This window comes from Pseudophryne corroboree, chromosome 3, assembly GCF_028390025.1.
Source record: "Pseudophryne corroboree isolate aPseCor3 chromosome 3, aPseCor3.hap2, whole genome shotgun sequence".
Classification (NCBI taxonomy): domain Eukaryota; kingdom Metazoa; phylum Chordata; class Amphibia; order Anura; family Myobatrachidae; genus Pseudophryne; species Pseudophryne corroboree.
In genome coordinates, this window is record NC_086446.1 from 457,036,409 (window position 1) to 457,059,025 (window position 22,617).

General features: G+C 50.1%; 1 protein-coding gene across 1 annotated transcript in view; it reads left to right on the top strand.

Moving 5' to 3' along the window:
- Positions 1–12,430, top strand: part of LOC135057306 (G2/M phase-specific E3 ubiquitin-protein ligase-like) — an 89,283-nt gene extending 76,853 nt beyond the window's left edge. The window contains exon 10 of the mRNA XM_063963197.1: positions 12,087–12,430. Within this exon, the coding sequence (XP_063819267.1) occupies positions 12,087–12,268 (182 nt within the window). The 3' untranslated portion in view covers positions 12,269–12,430. The remainder of the gene's footprint in view (positions 1–12,086) is intronic.
- Positions 12,431–22,617: the final 10,187 nt, after the last annotated feature.

A 22,617-nucleotide genomic window follows, 5' to 3' on the forward strand; every position in this document is an offset into this window, starting at 1 on the left:
AATAAACGCTATGTCGATTTCTGCCAGAAGGGTCCCGTGGACTCGGCAATGGACAGGTGATGCCGACTCAAAAAGGCATATGGAGGTTTTACCTTACAGGGGTGAGGAATTGTTCGGGGAAGGTCTCTCGGACCTGGTCTCCACAGCTACAGCTGGAAACTCAATTTTTTTGCCTTATGTTCCCTCACAGCCTAAGAGAGCACCGCATTATCAATGCAGTCCTTTCGTTCACAAAGAAACAAGAAAGTCCGAGGTGCGTCCTTTCTTGGCAGAGGTAGGGGCAGAGGAAAGAAACTGCACAACGCAGCTAGTTCCCAGGAACAGAAGTCCTCGCCGGCCTCTACAAAATCCACCGCATGACGCTGGGGCTCAACTGGCGGAGCCGGGCCTTGTGGGGGCACGTCTTCGGAATTTCAGCCACATGTGGGTTCACTCCCAGGTGGATCCTTGGGCAATAGAAATTGTGTCTCAGGGTTACAAGCTGGAATTCGAAGAGGTGCCTCCTCGCCGGTATTTCAAATCGGCCCTACCATCTTCCCCCCAAGAGAGGGAAATAGTGTTAAACGCAATACAAAAATTGTATCTTCAGCAGGTGGTGGTCAAGGTTCCCCTGCCTTCAACAGGGAAGGGGTTATTACTCGACCATGTTTGTAGTCCCGAAACCGGACGGTTCGGTCAGACCCATATTGAATTTAAAATCTCTGAACCTATACTTGAAAAGGTTCAAGTTCAAGATGGAATCGCTAAGAGCGGTCATCGCAAGCCTGGAAGGGGGGGATTTTATGGTGTCACTGGACATAAAGGATGCGTACCTTCATGTCCCCATTTATCCACCTCATCAGGCGTACCTAAGATTTGCGGTACAGGATGTCATTACCAATTTCAGACGTTGCCGTTTGGTCTCTCAACGGCCCCTAGGATTGTCACCAAGGTAATGGCGAAAATTATGGTGCACCTGCGGAAGCAAGGTGTCACAATTATCCCGTACTTGGACGATCTCCTCATAAAAGCGAGATCAAGAGAGCAGTTGCTGAACAGCGTATCTCTTTCACTGAAAGTGTTACAGCAACACGGCTGGATTCTCAATATTCCAAAGTCGCAGTTGGTTCCTACGACTCGTCTGCCCTTCTTGGGCATGATTCTGGACACGGACCAGAAGAGGGTTTATCTCCCGATAGAGAAGGCCCAGGAACTCATGACTCTGGTCAATAACCTATTGAAACCAAAACAGGTGTCAGTGCATCATTGCACTCGAGTCCTGGGAAAGATGGTGGCGTCATACGAGGCCATTCCCTTCGGCAGGTTCCATGCGAGGACTTTTCAATGGGACCTACTGGACAAGTGGTCCGGGTCACATCTTCAGATGCATCGGTTGATCACCCTGTCCCCCAGGGCCAGGGTGTCACTACTGTGGTGGCTGCAGAGTGCTCACCTTCTCGAGGGCCGCGGATTGGGCATTCAGGACTGGATCCTGGTGACCACGGACGCAAGCCTCCGAGGTTGGGGAGCAGTCACACAGGGAAGAAATTTCCAGGGTCTTTGGTCAAGTCAAGAGACTTGTCTTCACATCAACATCCTGGAGCTAAGGGCCAAATACAACGCCCTACGTCAAGCGAAGACCTTACTTCGCGACCGACCAGTTCTGATTCAGTCAGACAACATCACCGCAGTGGCTCATGTTAACCGCCAAGGCGGCACAAGGAGCAGAGTGGCAATGGCGGAAGCCACCAGAATTCTTTGCTGGGCGGATAATCATGTAAGCACAATGTCAGCAGTGTTCATTCCAGGAGTGGACAACTGGGAAGCAGACTTCCTCAGCAGACACGACCTACACCCGGGAGAGTGGGGACTTCATCCAGAAGTCTTCGCACAGATTGTGAGTCGGTGGGAACTGCCACAGATAGACATGATGGCGTCCCGCCTCAACAAAAAGCTACAGAGGTATTGCGCCAGGTCAAGAGACCCTCAGGCAGTAGCGGTAGACGCCCTAGTGACACCGTGGGTGTTCCGGTCAGTCTATGTATTTCCTCCTCTTCCTCTCATACCAAAGGTGTTGAGGATAGTAAGAAGAAAAGGAGTGAGAACAATCCTCATTGTTCCAGATTGGCCAAGAAGGACCTGGTATCCAGATCTGCAGGAACTGCTCACAGAAGATCCGTGGCCTCTTCCTCTAAGACAGGACCTGTTGCAACAGGGACCCTGTCTGTTCCAAGACTTACCGCGGCTGCGTTTGACGGCATGGCGGTTGAACGCCGGATCCTAGCAGAAAAAGGCATTCCGGTTGAGGTTATCCCTACCCTGATAAAGGCTAGGAAGGAAGTTACAGCAAAACATTATCACCATATATGGCGAAAATATGTTTCTTGGTGTGAGACCAGGAATGCTCCTACGGAAGAATTCCATCTGGGTCGTTTCCTTCACTTCCTACAAACTGGAGTGAATTTGGGCCTTAAATTAGGTTCCATTAAGGTCCAGATTTCGGCCCTATCCATTTTCTTTCAAAAAGAATTGGCTTCTCTCCCAGAAGTTCAGACTTTTGTAAAGGGAGTGCTGCATATTCAGCCTCCTTTTGTGCCTCCGGTGGCACCTTGGGATCTTAACGTGGTGTTAAGTTTCCTAAAGTCACACTGGTTTGAACCACTTAAAACGGTGGAGTTGAAATATCTCACTTGGAAGGTGGTCATGTTATTAGCCTTGGCTTCGGCTAGGCGAGTGTCTGAATTAGCGGCTTTGTCACATGAAAGCCCCTATTTGGTTTTCCATAAGGATAGAGCAGAATTGCGGACCCGTTAGCAATTTCTGACAAAAGTGGTTTCATCTTTTCATATGAACCAACCTATTGTCGTGCCTGTGGCTACACGTGACTTGGAGGATTCCGAGTTACTTGATGTGGTCAGGGCTTTGAAAATTTACGTAGCCAGAACGGCTAGAGTCAGGAAAACTGAAGCGCTGTTTGTCCTGTATGCATCCAACAAGATTGGTGCCCCTGCTTCAAAGCAAACTATTGCTCGCTGGATTTGTAACACGATTCAGCAAGCGCATTCTACGGCTGGTTTGCCGTTACCAAAATCGGTCAAGGCCCATTCCACTAGGAAGGTGGGCTCTTCTTGGGCGGCTGCCCGGGGGGTCTCGGCACTACAGCTGTGTCGAGCTGCTACTTGGTCGGATTCAAACACTTTTGCAAAATTCTACAAGTTTGATACCCTGGCTGAGGAGGACCTTTTGTTTGCTCAATCGGTGCTGCAGAGTCATCCGCACTCTCCCGCCCGTTTGGGAGCTTTGGTATAATCCCCATGGTCCTTACGGAGTCCCCAGCATCCTCTAGGACGTTAGAGAAAATAAGATTTGACTTACCGGTAAATCTATTTCTCGTAGTCCGTAGAGGATGCTGGGCGCCCGTCCCAAGTGCGGACTTCTTCTGCAGTACTTGTATATAGTTATTGCTTCAATAAGGGTTATGTTATAGTTGCATCGGTCTTGAACTGATGATATGTTGTTTTCATACTGTTAACTGGGTAGTTATCACAAGTTATACGGTGTGATTGGTGTGGCTGGTATGAATCTTGCCCTTGGATTAATAAAATCCTTTTCTCGTACTGTCCATCTCCTCTGGGCACAGATTCTCTAAAAGAGGTCTGGAGGAGGGGCATAGAGGGAGGAGCCAGTGCACACCAGGAACTAAATTCTTTCTTAAAGTGCCCATGTCTCCTGCGGAGCCCGTCTATCCCCATGGTCCTTACGGAGTCCCCAGCATCCTCTACGGACTACGAGAAATAGATTTACCGGTAAGTAAAATCTTATTTTCTAAACTATAAATAAGTGCAACATGGTTATTCCAAGGTGCAAAATGCTTCTTTTTCATTTTGCTCTTACTCTGATTACACATGCATAACGTACGCACGTAAAAAGTTATGTATTTTGCACAGTTTGCAGAGCTGGATACATCTTAAGATGCATCTAGCTCTGCTAGGGTAGCATATGTGCCAGGATGACGTTAGGATAAAACAATAGTGTATGCACCAAGATCACGCTAGGATAAAACAGTACTGTATGCGCCAAGATCACGCTAGGATAAAACAGTAGTGTATGCGCCAAGATCACGCAGGATAAAACAGTAGTGTATGCGCCAAGATCACGCTAGGATTAAACAGTAGTGTATGCTCCAAGATCACGCTAGGATTAAACAGTAGCATATGCGCCATGATGACGCTAAGATAAAACAATAGTATACATACCAGGATGACACTACGATAAAACAGTAGTGCATGCACCAGGATCAAACTAGGATAAAAGGATAGTATATGCACCAGGATCAAACTAGGATAAAAAAAATAAGAATTTACTTACCGATAATTCTATTTCTCGTAGTCCGTAGTGGATGCTGGGGACTCCGTCAGGACCATGGGGTTTAGCGGCTCCGCAGGAGACAGGGCACAATAATAAAAGCTTTAGGATCAGGTGGTGTGCACTGGCTCCTCCCCCTATGACCCTCCTCCAAGCCTCAGTTAGGATACTGTGCCCGGACGAGCGTGCATAATAAGGAAGGATATTGAATCCCGGGTAAGACTCATACCAGCCACACCAATCACACCGTACAACCTGTGATCTGAACCCAGTTAACAGTATGATAACAACGAAGGAGCCTCTGAAAAGATGGCTCACAACAAGAATAATCCGATTTTTGTAACAATAACTATGTACAAGTATTGCAGACAATCCGCACTTGGGATGGGCGCCCAGCATCCACTACGGACTACGAGAAATAGATTTATCGGTAAGTAAATTCTTATTTTCTCTAACGTCCTAAGTGGATGCTGGGGACTCCGTCAGGACCATGGGGATTATACCAAAGCTCCCAAACGGGCGGGAGAGTGCGGATGACTCTGCAGCACCGAATGAGAGAACTCCAGGTCCTCCTCAGTCAGGGTGTGCCCCTGACCAAGTAGCAGCTCGGCAAAGTTGTAAAGCCGAGACCCCTCGGGCAGCCGCCCAAGATGAGCCCACTTCCTTGTGGAATGGGCTTTTGCTGATTTTGGCTGTGGCAAGCCTGCCACAGAATGTGCAAGCTGAATTGTACTACAAATCCAGCGAGCAATCGTCTGCTTAGAAGCAGGAACACTCATCTTGTTGGGTGCATACAGGCTAAACAGCGAGTCAGATTTTCTGACTCCAGTCGTCCTGGAAACATATATTTTCAGGGCCCTGACAACGTCAAGTAACTTGGAGTCCTCCAAGTCCCTAGTAACCGCAGGTACCACAATAGGTTGGTTCATGTGAAAAACAGAAAACACCTTAAGGAGAAATTGAGGACGAGTCCTCAATTCTGCCCTGTCAGAATAAAAAATTAAGTAAGGGCTTTTATATGATAAAGCCGCCCATTCTGACACACGCCTGGCTGAAGCCAGGGCTAATAGAATCTTCACCTTCCATGTGAAATATTTTAATTCCACAGTGGTGAGTGGATCCAACCAATGTGACTTTAGGAAACTCAAAACAACATTGAGATCCCAAGGTGCCACTGGGGGCACAAAAGGAGGCTGTATATGCAGTACCCCTTTTACAAACGTCTGAACTTCAGGCACTGAAGCCAGTTCTTTCTGGAAGAAATTCGACAGGGTCGAAATTTGAACCTTAATGGACCCTAATTTTAGGCCCATAGACAGTCCTGTTTTCAGGAAAAGTAGGAAACGACCCAGTTGGAATTCCTCTGTAGGGACCTTCTTGGCCTCACATCACGCAACATATTTTCGCCCAATGCGGTGAAAATGTTTTGCGATTACATCCTTCCTGGCTTCGACCAGGGTAGGGATGACTTCATCTGGAATGCCCTTTCAGGATCCGGCGTTCAACTGCCATGCCGTCAAACGCAGCCCCGGTAAGTCTTGGAACAGACAAGGCCCCTGCTGGAGCAGGTCCTCTCTTAAAGGTAGAGGCCACGGTTCTTCCGTGAGCATCTCTTGAAGTTCCGGGTACCAAGTCCTTCTTGACCCATCCGGAACCACGAGTATCGTTCTTACTCATCTCCTTCTTATGATTCTCAGTACTTTTGGTATGAGATGCATAGGAGGGAACACATACCCTGACTGGTACACCCACAGTGTTACCAGAGCGTCCACCGCTATTGCCTGAGGGTCCCTTGACCTGGCGCAATATCTGTCTAGTTTTTTGTTCAGGCGGGACGCCATCATGTCCACCTTTGGTTTTTCCCAACGGTTTACAATCATGTGGAAGACTTCCCGCTGAAGTCCCCACTCTCCCGGGTGGAGGTTATGCCTGCTGAGGAAGTCTGCTTCCCAGTTTTCCACTCCCGGAATTAACACTGCTGAGCGTGTTATCACATGATTTTTCGCCCAGCGAAGAATCCTTGCAGTTTCTGCCATTTCCCTCCTGCTTCATGTGCCGCCCTGTCTGTTTACGTGGGCGACTGCCGTGATGTTGTCCCACTGGATCAATACCGGCTGACCTTGAAGCAGAGGTCTTGCTAAGCTTAGAGCCTTGTAAATTGCCCTTAGCTCCAGTATATTTATGTGGAGAGAAGTCTCCAGACTTGATCACACTCCCTGGAAATTTTTTCCTTGTGTGACTGCTCCCCAGCCACTCAGGCTGGCATCCGTGGTCACCAGGACCCAGTCCTGAATGTCGAATCTGCGGCCCTTTCATAGATGAGCACTCTGCAGCCACCGCAGAAGAAAACACCCTTGTCCTTGGAGACAGGGTTATCCGCTGATGCATCTGAAGATGCGATCCGGACCATTTTCCCAGCAGATTCCACTGAAAGGTTCTTGCGTGAAATCTACCGAATGGGATCGCTTTGTAAGAAACCACCATTTTTCACAGGACCCTTGTGCAATGATGCACTGATACTTTTCCTGGTTTTAGGAGGTTCCTGACTAGCTCGGATAACTCCCTGGCCTTCTTCTCCGGGAGAAAACATCCTTTTCTGGACTGTGTCCAGAATCATTCCTAGGAACATTAGACGTGTCGTCGGAAAAGCTGCGATTTTGGAATATTTAGAAACCACTCGTGCTGTCGTAGAACTACTTGAGATAGTGCTACTCCGACCGCCAACTGTTCTCTGGACCTTGCCCTTATCAGAAAAGCGTCCATATTTCTTTTAGGAAGAATCATCATTTCGGCCATTACCATGGTAAAGACCCGGGGTGCCGTGGACAATCCAAACGGCAGCGTCTGAACTGATAGTGACAGTTCTGTACCACGAACCTGAGATACCTTTGGTGAGAAGGACAAAATTTGGACATGTAGGTAAGCGTCCCTGATATCCAGTGACACCATATCGTCCTGGTTCGCTATCACTGCTCTGAGTGACTCCATCTTGATTTGAACCCTTGTATGTAATTGTTCAAATCTTTTAGATCTCACCGAGCCGTTTGGCTTCAGTACCACAATATAGTGTGGAATAATACCCCTTCCCTTGTTGTAGGAGGGGTACTTTGATTTTCACCTGCTGGGAATACAGCCTGTGAATTTTTTTCCAATACTGCCTCCCTGTCGGAGGGAGACGTTGGTAAAGCAGACTTCAGGAACTTGTGAGGGGAAGACGTCTCGAATTTCCAATGTACACCTGGGATACTACGTGTAGGATCCAGGAGTCCACTTGCGAGTGAGCCCACTGCATGCTGAAACTCTTGAGATGACCCCCCACCGCACCTGAGTCCGCTTGTATGGCCCCAGCGTCATGCTGCGGACTTGGCAGAAGCTGTGGAGGACTTCTGTTCCTGGGAATGGGCTGCCTGCTGCAGTCTTCTTCCCTTTCCTCTAACCCTGGGCAGATATGACTGGCCTTTTGCCCGCCTGCCTTTATGGGTACGAAAGGACTGAGACTGAAAAGACTGTGTCCTTTTCTGCTGAGATGTGACTTGGAGTAACAAAAGTGGATTTTTCAGCTGTTGCCATGGCCACCAGGTCCGATGGACCGCCCCTTTATACGGCAATACTTCCATGTGCCGTCTGGAATCTGCATCACCTGACCACTGTCGTGTCTATAAACATCGTCTGGCAGATATGGACATCACATCTACTCTTGATGCCAGAATGCAAATATCCCTCTGCGCATCTCGCATATATAGAAATGCATCCTTAAAATGCTCTATAGTCAATAAAATATTGTTCCTGTCAAGGGTATCAATATTTTCAGTCAGGAAATCCGACCAAGCCCCCCCAGCGCTGCACATCCAGGCTGAGGCGATTGCTGGTCGTAGTATAACACCAGTATGTGTGTATATACTTTTTAGGATATTTTTCAGCTTCCTATCAGCTGGCTCCTTGAGGGCGGCCGTATCTGGAGACGGTAACGCCACTTGTTTTTATAAGCGTGTGAGCGCCTTATCCACCCTAAGGTGTGTTTCCCAACTCGCCCTCACTTCTGGCGGGAAAAGGTATACCTCCAATAATTTTCTATCGGAGGAAACCCACGTATCATCACACACTTTAATTTATCTGATTCAGGAAAAACTACAAGTAGATTATTCCCACCCTACATAATACCCTTATTTGTGGTACTTGTAGTATCAGAAATATGTAACACCTCCTTCATTGCCCTTAACATGTAACGTGTGGCCCTAAAGGAAAATACGTTTGTTTCTTCACCGTCGACACTGAAGTCAGTGTCCGTGTCTGTGTCTGTGTCGACCAACTGAGGTAAATGGGCGTTTTTACAAGCCCCTGACGGTGTCTGAGACGCCTGGACAGGTACTAATTTGTTTGCCGGCCGTCTCATGTCGTCAACCGACCTTGCATCGTGTTGACATTATCACGTAATTCCTAAATAAGCCATCCATTCCGGTGTCGACTCCCTAAAGAGTGACATCACCAATACAGGCAATTTGCTCCGCCTCCTCACCAACATCGTCCTCCTACATGTCGACACACACGTACCGACACACAGCACACACACAGGGAATGCTCTGATAGAGGACAGGACCCCACTAGCCCTTTGGGGAGACAGAGGGAGAGTTTGCCAGCACACACCAAAAACGCTATAATTATACAGGGACAACCCCTTATACAAGTGTTTTCCCTTATAGCATTTTCACATATGTAATCATATCGCCAAATAAGTGCCCCCCCTCTCTGTTTTAACCCTGTTTCTGTAGTGCAGTGCAGGGGAGAGCCTGGGAGCCTTCCTCACAGCAGAGCTGAGCAGGAAAATGGCGCCGTGTGCTGAGGAGAATAGGCCCCGCCCCCTAAAACGGCGGGCTCTTCTCCCGGAGTTTGTGAGATCTGGCAGGGGTTATATACATCCATATAGCCTCAAGGGCTATATGTGATGTATTTTAGCCATAAAAAAGGTATAATACATTGCTGCCCAGGGCGCCCCCCCCAGCGCCCTGCACCCTCAGTGACCGCTGGTATGAAGTGTGCTGACAACAATGGCGCACAGCTGCAGTGCTGTGCGCTACCTTATGAAGACTGAAAGTCTTCTGCCGCCTGTTTCTGGACCTCTTCAACTTCGGCATCTGCAAGGGGGGTCGGCGGCACGGCTCCGGGACGAACCCCAGGGTGAGACCTGTGTTCCGACTCCCTCTGGAGCTAATGGTGTCCAGTAGCCTAAGAAGCAAATCCATCCTGCACGCAGGTGAGTTTACTTCTCTCCCCTAAGTCCCTCGTAGCAGTGAGCCTGTTGCCAGCAGGACTCACTGAAAATAAAAAACCTAACTTAAACTTTTATTCTAAGCAGCTCAGGAGAGCCACCTAGATTGCACCCTTCTCGGCCGGGCACAAGAATCTAACTGAGGCTTGGAGGAGGGTCATAGGGGGAGGAGCCAGTGCACACCACCTGATCCTAAAGCTTTTATTATTGTGCCCTGTCTCCTGCGGAGCCGCTAAACCCCATGGTCCTGACGGAGTCCCCAGCATCCACTTAGGATGTTAGAGAAATAGTATATGCACCAGGATGACACTAGGATAAAACCAGTAGTGTATGCGCCAGGGTGACACTAGGATAAAACAGTAGTATATGCACCAGGATGACACTAGGATAAAACCATTAGTGTATGCGCCAGGGTGACACTAGGATAAAACAGTAGTATATGCACCAGCATGACACTAGGATAAAACCATTAGTGTATGCGCCAGGGTGACACTAGGATAAAACAGTAGTATATGCACCAGCATGACACTAGGATAAAATGGTAGTGTATGCACCAGGATCATGCTGGACAGCCTGCAGGATAAAACAGTAGTGTATGCACCAGGATGACAAATAGTGAGGCCAATCCCAGGCCATTTTTTCAACCCCGGGTATCGGGATTGGCTTTCAACTGTGTCCGGCCGTCCCCCACGCCCTGACTCGCCTCTCCCCACCCGCCCCGCAGACATAAATACACTTACAAACCTGCGGTGGGTGAGTGAAGAGGTAGCCAGCTGCACGCGGGAGGAGGGAGGATACGGCGGGTGAGTGCAGGGAGAGCTGGGAGCAGGTGGTGAGTGAGTGCAAGGGGAGCCGGGAGGAGGCGGCGGGTGAAGACCGCCGTACCTTCCGTCTATGCGGCTGCTGACAGCGCAGCGTGATCTCACAGTCACAGATCACGCTGCGTGGGGGAACCAGGAGCAGGAAGCTGGGCAGCGTCTGAGCATCCTGAGGATGCTCAACGCTGATCCCTCAATCCCTTGGATTGAATCCCGGACGTTTTTTGGGCCTAAATCCCGGGATTCCCCCGATCCCGATCCCGGGATTGGCCTCCCTAATGACAATAGGATAAAACTGTAGTATGTGCGCCAGGATCACGCCAGAATAAAACAGTAGTGTATGCACCAGAATGACACTAGAATAAAACAGTACTGTATGTATGTATCTATCTATCTATGCCAGGAGATGTGGCACAAAAGCCATAACAATTTATTAGGCAGGTCCAAATTATCCATTGTTTACTATTATAGTAAGACAGTTTTCAATAAAGCAAAAAGGAGAGTGGAACTGTATTTGGTGACTGGTGAAGGCACCTTCACCAATCAGTAACATACTTGTGCCACTTACACCGTATACCAATGGAAGAGGAGGTGCAGCTGGAATATGACACTCCCAGTGTTTCCATTTCAAAGCTAAATAGAATATGATCTTATTGATTGCGGGGGAGTTGAATGGTTTTCCACTACTGGGCTATAAATATTTATAATAAGTACCTATAGGGCTTTTGGCCATAAATTGGATAGAGATTTAAAGGAGCCAATTCTGAGGAAGGTGTCACACTCATTTAGAACCTTGTTAATCAAATTGTACACTCCCCCCACCACAAAGTTTAGATTAAAGAACATTTCTATAAAATGTGCCAGATAGCTTCTATTTTATTACAGTTACAACAACAGAATTTAGTTTGATTAGGTCAAATAATATAGTGTTTGGTGGGAGTGAGTTATAGGCTAATTATTAGTTTAATGTGCATTTTAGTGTGATTTAGACACTGTGGGGGCAATTCAATAGATATCGCCGCCCAATCTCACATTTTATGGGAGATCGCAGAGGTGATATTTTGATGATAATTAATGCCCATTATCGCGTCGATCGCTCCCATTAGTGTCTGGTTTAGCTGCATGACCTGACTAAATTAATGGGCGCGATCACGAAAAAAGTGCAGGTTGGGCGCCCAAACAGGTCACTTTTCTCATCTTTCAGCCATGTAAATGTATGTGTTAAGGGGGGTACTAACGGGGGAGATGTGTGCTGAGCGATCTTAACACTGACCACTCAGCACACATCTCTCCGCCCGCTCAGCACAACGCGATGTGCTGAGCGAGGGGACAGACGGACAGGGGGGCGCTCACTTCACACAGCAGTGAAGTGAGCGACCCGCTAGATTGAGCCTGCATGCAGGCTCAATCTAGCACCGGCTATAGCGATGCGCGGGGCCACACATCGCTATCGCTGGGGGCATACACATGGCAGATCCGTGCTTAAAATCTAAGCAATCTAGTCAGATTGCTTAGATTTTAAACACGGATCTCTCCATGTGTTCCCCCCTTTAACCTTCTCATGTTGTAACAGCCTTAGGCAACCTTGAAATTGTTGTATACAGAGTACATCCCCATAAACATATCATTAACAGTGTTGGATCTCTTTCTGATTGCAGAGTTGTTGAATGATGCAGTAATGCCATCCACTAGTAGTGTGCATGAACACCCTGCAGTAACATCTGGAGGAGAGACAAGTTCTCGTGTAAGAGGCTTTAAAATGATCACCACCCGGAGGACCAGAAGAACACCTTTAGAACGTGCCAACCCTAAGCCCGCAGGGGGCAAAAAACATCATTAAAGTTTAGGCACAGAGTGGGGTCTCCATCCCCCATCCCCCACTCTCTTGTAGTTGGCCACATTTGCTGACTGGGGACACTTGAGCCAACAGACCACCATCTGCTACTGACTGCCATATTTGAAGAACTGGATGCAGTCCTCTTATGCAACGTTATTGATAACAAGTACCAAATCAGATGATGTAAGTCTCACATTGCATACAGGATAGAAGAAGAGGTATGAGGTACTGTCAGCTGATACAGACTAATCTGGTAGGATATGGCCACCAAACTCACTCTTTTCCAACACATTTCGATGCTGTACAGTGTCTTTTTCAAGGAGAGTCCATATCCTCAGATTTGTCTATATCTGCTGACAGTACCTCATACCCGGGTTCCATCGTCTATCCTGTGTGCAATGTAAGATTTACATTATCTGATTTGGTACTTTTTATTATTAATTTTCAAGAAGAGTCCATATCCACATACCACCTCTTAATGCTTTTTATTAATAAAGTGTTGGTCAAGTTTTAAGCATTGCACTTTGTTCTTATTTTACACTGCTGGAGGGGAATACGGTGTCCCACAAACAAGAAGAAAAAAGAAACCTTTATGGGTCTGCTATTCATGTTATTTATGTAAGCATATGTGTAACATCTTCAACTTCATTTGATTATCCTTTCCACCAGTGTGGGGTAACCTACAGTCTGTGGGAGCACATCATCTTTTGGATGTCTATTGGGACTTGCTCACGAATACCATCTAGACACGTGTGTGGTGTGACAGATTCAATCAGTGCTACACTATTGTGTGTTTCCTTTTTTTATATACCATCGGAGGTAATGACTGGAACAGACATTCCCTTAAAAAAAAAAGAAAAAGATGTTGGTATAAGAAAGTAAGACTGCGTAGGTCACGTAATGTGGCCGAAAACAGCATAAACTCACCAAAAAACAGAATTTAGAAAACTGCAATACATCACAAGCGCTAAAAGACTTTAGTGCAACATCACCAGAACGTTCCTTTTGGGTTGGATGGAATGTTCTTTTTATCTGATGTTCTCCTTTGGTTCAGACCATTTAGGTATAGAGACTCCAACAAAGGTGGTATGGAATAAAACAGATATAATAAAAACCAATGTGTAGTAAGTTTTGTAAAAACCAAGGTAAGTATAAGTGCCTTTTTAAGAGGCTTTTTATTCTTCTAGGAGACTATACAGAATCCAAAGCGTACCCCACTCACACTTTAAGCGGGGATATATAAGCACATCAAGGTTTCTTTATAAGGATGGTGGCTTCTACCGTTTTCTATACACCCAGTGCAGATCTCAAGGGGTTCAACCAAGCAAAGCTGTGAATGATTTAGATGTAAGGAGTTGATGCGTACCCCAGTACTCACACTAGGAAGGCGGATATGAAGCTTATCAAGGTATCTTTATCTTCTTAAAGTGGAAGTAGCGGTCCTGATGTAGTGTATTTCAAATCACAGATCAGACCACGACAACTCCAAACAGGATAACATAAAAGAAATGGCAAAGAAAAAACCAATGTGTAGTTTGTTCTATTGACCCTATTGGAAGTTTGGTGAGGTGTGGCTTAAGTACCTCTGACTAACTAAAATGATTCCAAAGCGTACCCCACTCACACTTTGAACTGGGACCATAAGGCACATCAGGGTTTCTTTAAGGGTAAAGACTTTTGCCCCTTGTGTTACACCCGGTGTTAGTCTAAAGCAATACAACCAATCAAAGGTGTGATGAACAATACAGATGCGTACCCAACACTCACACTCAGAAGGAAGGTGGAAAACCCATCAAGGTATCTTTCTCTCCTTAAGATAAACAAATGATTTATCAAAATATGGCGTACCCCAACTCACAGTTTGTGGTACTGAATGACTCCCGTAAAGGTATCTTTCAGGTTCCAAAATAGGGAAATAATATTTCCTGCTTGGGTCTAGTGGTTCTCCATTGCTTCCAAAAAAATTTGTAACTCCCACAACGAAAATGGAGGAAGGGGGTTACAATATTTATTCACAGTACATGGGAAACACGATGACGAGAAACATATAATATGAAAAAAACATATGCAGCCGCACATGAAACAATGGGATAAAAATGGCAAAGAGGAATTTTGGAAAACCACTTGCACAAAGATAGATAAAAATGCAAAGATAAAAAGAAAATAAAATCCAGATGGTGGCAAGCTACTCACACTCCTGCTGTCAACATGTTTCAGCCCTCACCGGGCCTTTATCAAGACATAATGGAGTGTGTTAGTAGCTTAGTATTTAAAAGGCAAGGAGCCAATCAGAAGAGAGCAGGAAGTGACATATTAATTAATTATCAAAACGGTTTGTCTTGCCATTTTCATACCAAAGACATGTTGGGACCATACTTGTTAAATAAACTATGCAATAACATTGAATTTTATTGAATTCTAACTGTGAGAAATTATATTTTAGGCAGAACTGTATAGATAATTGCGGCCGTGGACTTCCGGCGGAAGTGACGATGTTATCGAGTGTTTATGGGGGATGTAGTCTTTTATCGATCCACATTGCCATTAGTTCCGCCGGAAACATCACTTGGGAAACAGTCCATCATATTGCAGTTTTCTAAATTCTGTTTTTTGTATGTATAGCTAAATGTGGTGACATTTATTTGAAATCTGTTGCATCTAAGCTGCTTGGCGCCAGTGAGGACTACTCCCTAAACACATTTATTCAGCATAAACTCACCAGCTGGGCTTCCGGCACGCCTCGTAATGCATCACTCTGGCACGGAAGGGGTTACAGTTTTTGTGGGAGGAATGTAAGAAAAACTGCCTGGATTGTGATTGGCTGGATTCTGTATAGGGGAGGGTCTGACATACATATAGTTTTCAGATCCAGGATATCCTGCCTCTTCCCAGTTTTTCTGTGGACTGTACAGTACTCCTGCTTTATCAGTAATTATCTAATTCATTTTACATTTAACTTTTCTACTCTGTGCTCTCCTTATCTTTATAATCTCTATATTTATTTTCCCTACCCCTGTTCTGCCTTTTTATTCACTCTTTCTCCTCTTTCTCCTTAATCATTTGTATCCCAGAGAGGCCTCCTCTTTCCTCCAGCCAGGCGCAGCGCGGGCCTCCCTGCTCGGCTTCTGGACTCTGCTGTGGTCCGGCTGAGCTGGGGCAGGCCTGCTGCGCCTGGGGTGCGGGAGACGCCGGGCATCCGCGGCCGGGCTTGGCCGTCCGCCCGCGCTCCCTTGTGCCTGCGTTCTCCGTCTCCGTCCCCGCTGCTAGCTGCGGCGGTGGATGGAGCACGGGGGGGCCGTGGGCGGCTTCGGCGCCCTGCAGGAGACGAGGTTGTCCCGTCCCTGCACCCGCCGCTGATCAGTCTGGCGATGACGTCGGGGCGGCTGGCGGGCGCGCTGATCCTGCACTGACGGATCGGCGCTCCCGCCCTGCTCCCCGGTGGCCCCCTTCCACAATCAGCCCCCATTTGTTTTTATTTCCGACGGGTGGGGGTGGGGGGGAACGCGCGGCTGCCGGACGCGGTGGGTCCGGCCAGCTCAAGCATGCGGCTCGGGATTTCACTCGACCACGTGGGCGTGGCCTCCATGACCATTTCTCCCTCCCCACTGGGTGGGCGGGGGGTTGCGCGGCTGCCGGACGCAGTGGGTCCGGACAGCGTGTGCGTGCTGCATTGGAATTGGTCCATCACAGTGAGGGCGACCTCCATGACCTTTCTCCCTCTCCACTGGGCGGGCGGGGGGTCTCGCGGCTGCCGGACACGGTGGGTCCGGGCAGCTCGCGTGTGCTGCATTATTTTTAGTCCTTCGCAGTGGGGGCAGCCTCCATGACCCTCTCCCCGTCTCCTCTGGGCGGGCGGGGGGTCGCGCGGCTGCCGGACACGGTGGGTCCGGGCAGCGCGCGTGTGCTGCATTATATTTAGTCCTTCGCAGTGGGGGCAGCCTCCATGACCCTCTCCCCCTCTCCTCTGGGCGGGCGGGGGGTGCGCGGCTGCCGGACACGGTGGGTCCGTGCAGCGCGTGCGTGCTACCATATCTCGGGTCCGCACCAGGAGAGCCCCAGAGAAGCCTCCTCTTGCTGGGACCAGTGGGGGTCATAATGTCCCAGCTAAGGGCCGAGTGGCGCGCACCCACGGCGGGGCGGTGCGACGCGCCTGCTCTGCCGCAGCTGATGGGCCGGTGCACCGGCAGAACTTTTAGAGACTGTCGCGCAGGGACGCTCCGCGTCCGCCCGCAGCGGGAGGGGCCACCAGGCCTCTCCTGTCGTGGTTGGACCCGTGGCTCCGCCCCCATCTGGGGTTACACGCGCGTCGCATAGTGACGCTGCCAGACGTGGTCCTGGGCTAATTGCCCGGCCGCAGCGTGCACAGGCGGGTAACGGATTGTCCGTCCCTCGCCGCGTCCGTACTGATACCTCGGACGCTGCTGCGGATAGCTCTCTGTCGGACGATGCGCTGCTTCTTTCTAGGAGTGCCGGCGCTCGGGTATTTTATCCTGAGTCCAATGCTCGAGATAGGAAAAGGTCGCGGCGCAGGCGGGTCAGGCAGAACTCATTGCAGCAGGACAGCGATGCCGTTATACGCGACAGCGAGGGGTCGTCCGGGTCCTTGCTCCCTACGAGTGGTTTGCGAGCCTCCCGTGGGGGCGCGGGACTCGCGTGCTGTATCTGAGGTTAGAGCGACGGCGGCCGCACCTTTGGTGGATGCCTCCATCTTATCCGCCATTCGTGCCGCAGTCGTGCCTTGTCATCCTCCGTACCCAGGGGACAGGGGCCGGCCACCGCTTCTTTGGCTGATTGCATCGCGCAGGCGCTTCCGCCGCTACTGTCCCCTGGCGGACTGGCCGGCCCGCCAGCCCCGCTCGCGGCGGCTGCGGGACCGGTGGGGGTCCATGGGCACGATGTCCCCTTTTGTCCCCCCAGCCGTTGACGTCGGGCCTGGAATGGAGTCGGCCAGTGCCTCAGCAAGTCATCCGGAGGGTGCAAGGACGTACGGAGTTGCTTCTCGTGCAGATGAGTCTTCATCGGCCCCTGACTGGTCCCGGGGTAGTGCGGTTACCCCCCGTAGCGGGTTGGGATCAAGTACTCGGTCCCGCTCCTCTAGTGAGGGTGGAAGTACGCGTAGGATTTCCAGTAAGCGCAGTAGACGCAGGCGTAGGGGTCGGGGCACAAACTCATCCCTTGGCTCCGCGTCCTCAGAGGGGGTGTCCTCCTCCGCCGGCGGTTTGCACAGGGTCACACGGCTCGTGCGCCGGTATTCAACCTCTTCCGCCTCGCAAGTGTCGGTCGAGTCGGACACCGTTCACTGCGCTAACACGGCGGTGCTACGTGGTCTGAGGCCCCGGGTCCGGGCCTGGATCCGTGGGGGTCAATACGTCAATATCTTCGCCCTTACTAGCAATTATCGTACAGCTTTGCTTTTCGGCTAGGAAAAAGAACAGGGAAGCGAAGACGCTTTGGGATCCTACCCTACTTGGGTTAGGTGCATGTTAATCTTCGCGGCGTGTTCTTTATAGACGCGCCCGGACGAGCGCATGAACCTAGTGCGCCATCAATTCCTTATACACGTGCTGTACCCTCCGTATAACGGGTCGGCTTGGCGATGTTATTATTAGGACTTCCGGCGCAAACAGCATGGCCGGGAGATCTGCAATTCAAAAAAGAGTGTGTCGAATTGTTCTCGGAGCTGCCACAAGGCCCCGTGGGCACCGCGGAGGGCGGTACGGCGAGACGATGGCCAAAGCGGCCTGGCTCTCGTTCTGCCGCATTTCGAGCGGGTCCATCATGCACGGGGCCTGGTAAATGCTTCGCTTTCCGTAATACCCAATGTGTGTTGGGTGCTCGGGGTCGTTTTCCTCCCTCCTGCATCGGATGTGGCGGAACCCATGGGATCACGGACTGCACCAGTCCTGGGACAGGGGGTCATTCCGGCCGCAGCCCAGGCTGGGTCGCGTTCCCGCGGGCGCTGGCCTTGGCCCCCACCCCAATTAGATTACTGGCGCCCATACCCTGGCCGCTCTCGGATTTCGCGCCGGCTTCCCCTTGCGATATCCGGGCTAGTGGGTCCCGGGGCTGGTACCAACCTGCGTTCGGCTCGGGAGTTTCCGGACATGCTCCGACAGATGGCTCTGGCTGAGGTGTCGTTGGGCAGTATGATAAGCCCCCCTTTTTGGAATCCACCCTTACCGGATTTGGTCTTGTCCCCCAACGGAGTAGTGCCCAAGGAGACCGCGGCCTCATTTAGGCTCCTACACCATTTTTCCTGTCTCCTAGGGTCATCAGTAAATGACGCTATCCCCGATGATCAGTGTAGGGTCATTTACCTGTCCTTTTATTCGGCCATAGCCACTATTAGGCCTTTTTGTACCGGGGGCCATGATGTGTAAATTGGACATCCAGTCAGCGTTTCGTCTTCTCCCTCTGCACCTTTCGGCCTTCCGGTTTATGGGTTTTAAATGGGACGATGGCTATTACATAGATCGGTTCCTCCCTATGAGTTTTTCCATCTCTTGCGCATACTTCAAGAGATTCAGTTGGTGCCTGGAGCATGCTATGGGCGAAAAGGGTATTTCGCACTACATGGACGATTTCCTTTTGATCGGGCCACAGGACTCAGATCGCTGCGCTAACTTTCCGCGTCGTCGTTCTCTTCGCACACTTCGGGGTTCCGGTTGCGCCTGAGAAGACTTAGGGGCCCTCTGCATGCTTGGTTTATCTCAGTATTCAGATTGCTATGGTCGCCGACCCCTGTAGGCTCCCAGTGGATACGGTGTTCCGTCTTCACGATGATATCCTTTATGCGCTTGCTGCGGGCAAGCTTACTCTCATGCCGGCTCGCTCCCTAGGGGGCCTGTTTAATTTTGCTGGCACGGTTCTCCCCATGGGTAGGGTTTTTTTCTGTAGAACATTGGTGCGGGCGACAGTTGGAATTCAGCGCCCGCATCATTCTCTCAGATTGTCCCTTGAAATTCTGAGGGATTTCCGTATATGGGATGAATTTCTAGTTCATTTCAACGGTGTCTGTCCTGGGCAGGAGGCGGTCGTGGCTAGCACCTCCCTGGAGCTTTTCATGGACTCCTTTGGTGCTTGCGGTTTTTGGAGCTTATTTTGCTGGTCGGTGATGCGCGCTCCTTGGCCGAGGGCTTCACGACAAACATGCGGTTGCTGGAAATTTTCCCCCTAATGGGCGCATTGGAGCTATGGCACGTTGCCCTGCGTAACAAACAGGTGATCTTCTGGTGCGAAAATTTGGGCGTGGTGTTTGCCATCAATAGGCTAAGATCCGCATCCTTGCCGGTCCTGCGGGTTATTGCGACGATAGTCTTGCTATGCTTGGTGAAAAACATTACGTTGCGAGCCAAGCATGTCCCGGCAGTGCGCAACGTAATTGCTGATGCCCTTTCTCACGGCGACTGGCAGCGGTTTAGGCCGGTGGCTCCTGCAGCTCTAATCCACAGGTAATTATGTCCTGCTTATGTGTGGCAGGTCATCCGCCCGGATTGGAGGATTTAGCCCACGGGTCGTTGGCTCCTGCAACTGTTGCGGCTTATCTGGCCGCCTGGGAGCGGTGGAGTCGCTACCTTCTGGCGAGGGGCCATCGTGGTTAGACCCCTCATGACTTATTTTTAGATTACATACACCGACGGAATTTCGCGGGCGTAGGTTGATAGGGTTCTAGCGTATCTATGATACTTTCTGCGGCTTCGGGGGGAGGAGGACTTTACTCAGTCCTTTTTCCTCCGGAGGGTGTTGAATGGATGGGCTCGGGCGATCCCATCCCGGCAGGCCGATCGCCGGCCGATCACTGGGTCTTTGTTTAGGCACATTTTAGGATCCCTACGGAGTATTTGCTCTTCGGGGTATGAAGTTCGCCTCTACATGACGGCCTTTACGATGGCTTTTCACGGTGCGTTCAGGGTGGGCGAGCTGGTGTCCGTTTCTCGGACTTCTGCCTCGCCCATGCTGGCGGCCTATGCCGACGTACGCCCCGACGGTTTGCAGTGTAGGATTCAGCGCTCCAAGACTGACGTAGTCGGCGGGGGGCTGTGGGTTCGAATGGCTCGGGCTCGTGTGCGGGGCATTTGTCCAGTTACCGCGGCCCGGTCTTATTCGTCCGCTCGGCCTCCAACGCCTGACGGGTGGCTCGTCCGTAGCGCCGGTTCCCCGTTTACCACATATCAATTCCTGTCGGTTTTGGGGCGTTGTATTTTATACCTGGGTCTATCTCCGGCCGGCTATGGGACTCGCTCTTTCCGCATCGGCGCTGCTTCTGCGGCCGCTGCGGCGGGTTGGTCCGAAGCCGAAGTCCGGGCACTGGGTTGGTGGAGGTCTGGTGCAGTCAGGCGCTATATCCGGCCTTTTCCTCCCAGTGCGCCCCTTTGAGGATTAGCCGCTTGTCACAGTCACCCTTTGCGATTGTGGGGGCCTTGAGGAATTTTTGCTTTATCGTTGGTTTTAATCACGGTTTTTGCCGGCTGACGAAGTTTTGTGTTTTTGCCTCAAGTCAAATTGGGCGACCCCCCCCCCCCTCCCCTGTTAGGGACGCAGGTTAGGTTACTTATTTTCCCCATACTATATTTCGTTTCTTAACCTCCGTCACACCCTTCTTTTGGCCCTGCATGGGGGTGGCACTGATCTGGTACGCCGGGTCTTGAGGTATGTAGCTTCGTGTTCTGTTTTCTTTAGTTGAGTTTTCTTCGTGTTATGCTTTGGTAGTTGAGTTGAGTTTTTGGTCCGGTGGTGGCATAAACTCACCGGCTGGGCTTCCGGCACGCCTCGTAATGCATCACTCTGGCACGGAAGGGGTTACAGTTTTTGTGGGAGGAATGTAAGAAAAACTGCCTGGATTGTGATTGGCTGGATTCTGTATAGGGGAGGGTCTGACATACATATAGTTTTCAGATCCAGGATATCCTGCCTCTTCCCAGTTTTTCCGTGACCCACCCTCCCGCCCTGGGGAGCTGGTTTTTGTTGCTACAGTGGGGTTACTTGTGTCGGCTTTCGGTGGCCGGTTTCCGAACGGTTATTTTAGTTTAACTTAAGGAGTTTATTGTTAGTAAGTTCAGGTGAACTTTTAGGTATTTTTATAGTCTTAGAATTAATTTATGGGCTCCACCGGACTTGGTGGGCCCATATGATGGATCATAAACATATGTGGATATCGGGGCCGTAGGCACAATTTTTACCCCATAGGGGCGGAGCGTACCTCCGTCCCTACAACTGTTGGTGGGCATGGGTAGTGGCAGAAGGTCGACCCCTGGCCTTGGATTTCCGATGTCTGGGATGGAGGCAGGAGGCCGATCCCGGAACATCTGGGGCAGAAGGCCCCCTCACACATGTTTTTATTGCTCGGGATGGAGGCAGTAGGCCAATCCCAGAACATCTGGGGCAGAAGGCCCCCTCACACATATGTGTATTGCTCTATTTTGTCATATAATTTTGGTTAACCGTTCTTCTCCCCGCCACCTTAGTTAGAGAGGGAAGTCTGCATTTTTAGTTTTAGTATTAATAGGCCTTCCTCTCAGTCAAAAATAAAAAGCTGACCCCTTTCACGCCAATTACGGTTGTCGTGTCTTTATTTATTAATATAAGTGTGCTTGAGTGGCGTGCAGATGCATCTGACGTGTGAAGTTTAAGACTGCGTAGGTCACATAATGTGGCCGAAAACAGCATAAACTCACCGGCTGGGCTTCCGGCACGCCTCGTAATGCATCACTCTGGCACGGAAGGGGTTACAGTTTTTGTGGGAGGAATGTAAGAAAAACTGCCTGGATTGTGATTGGCTGGATTCTGTATAGGGGAGGGTCTGACATACATATAGTTTTCAGATCCAGGATATCCTGCCTCTTCCCAGTTTTTCCGTGACCCACCCTCCCGCCCTGGGGAGCTGGTTTTTGTTGCTACAGTGGGGTTACTTGTGTCGGCTTTCGGTGGCCGGTTTCCGAACGGTTATTTTAGTTTAACTTAAGGAGTTTATTGTTAGTAAGTTCAGGTGAACTTTTAGGTATTTTTATAGTCTTAGAATTAATTTATGGGCTCCACCGGACTTGGTGGGCCCATATGATGGATCATAAACATATGTGGATATCGGGGCCGTAGGCCCAATTTTTACCCCATAGGGGCGGAGCGTACCTCCGTCCCTACAACTGTTGGTGGGCAGGGGTAGTGGCAGAAGGTCGACCCCTGGCCTTGGATTTTGGATTTCCGATGTCTGGGATGGAGGCAGGAGGCCGATCCCGGAACATCTGGGGCAGAAGGCCCCCTCACACATGTTTTTATTGCTCGGGATGGAGGCAGTAGGCCGATCCCAGAACATCTGGGGCAGAAGGCCCCCTCACACATATGTGTATTGCTCTATT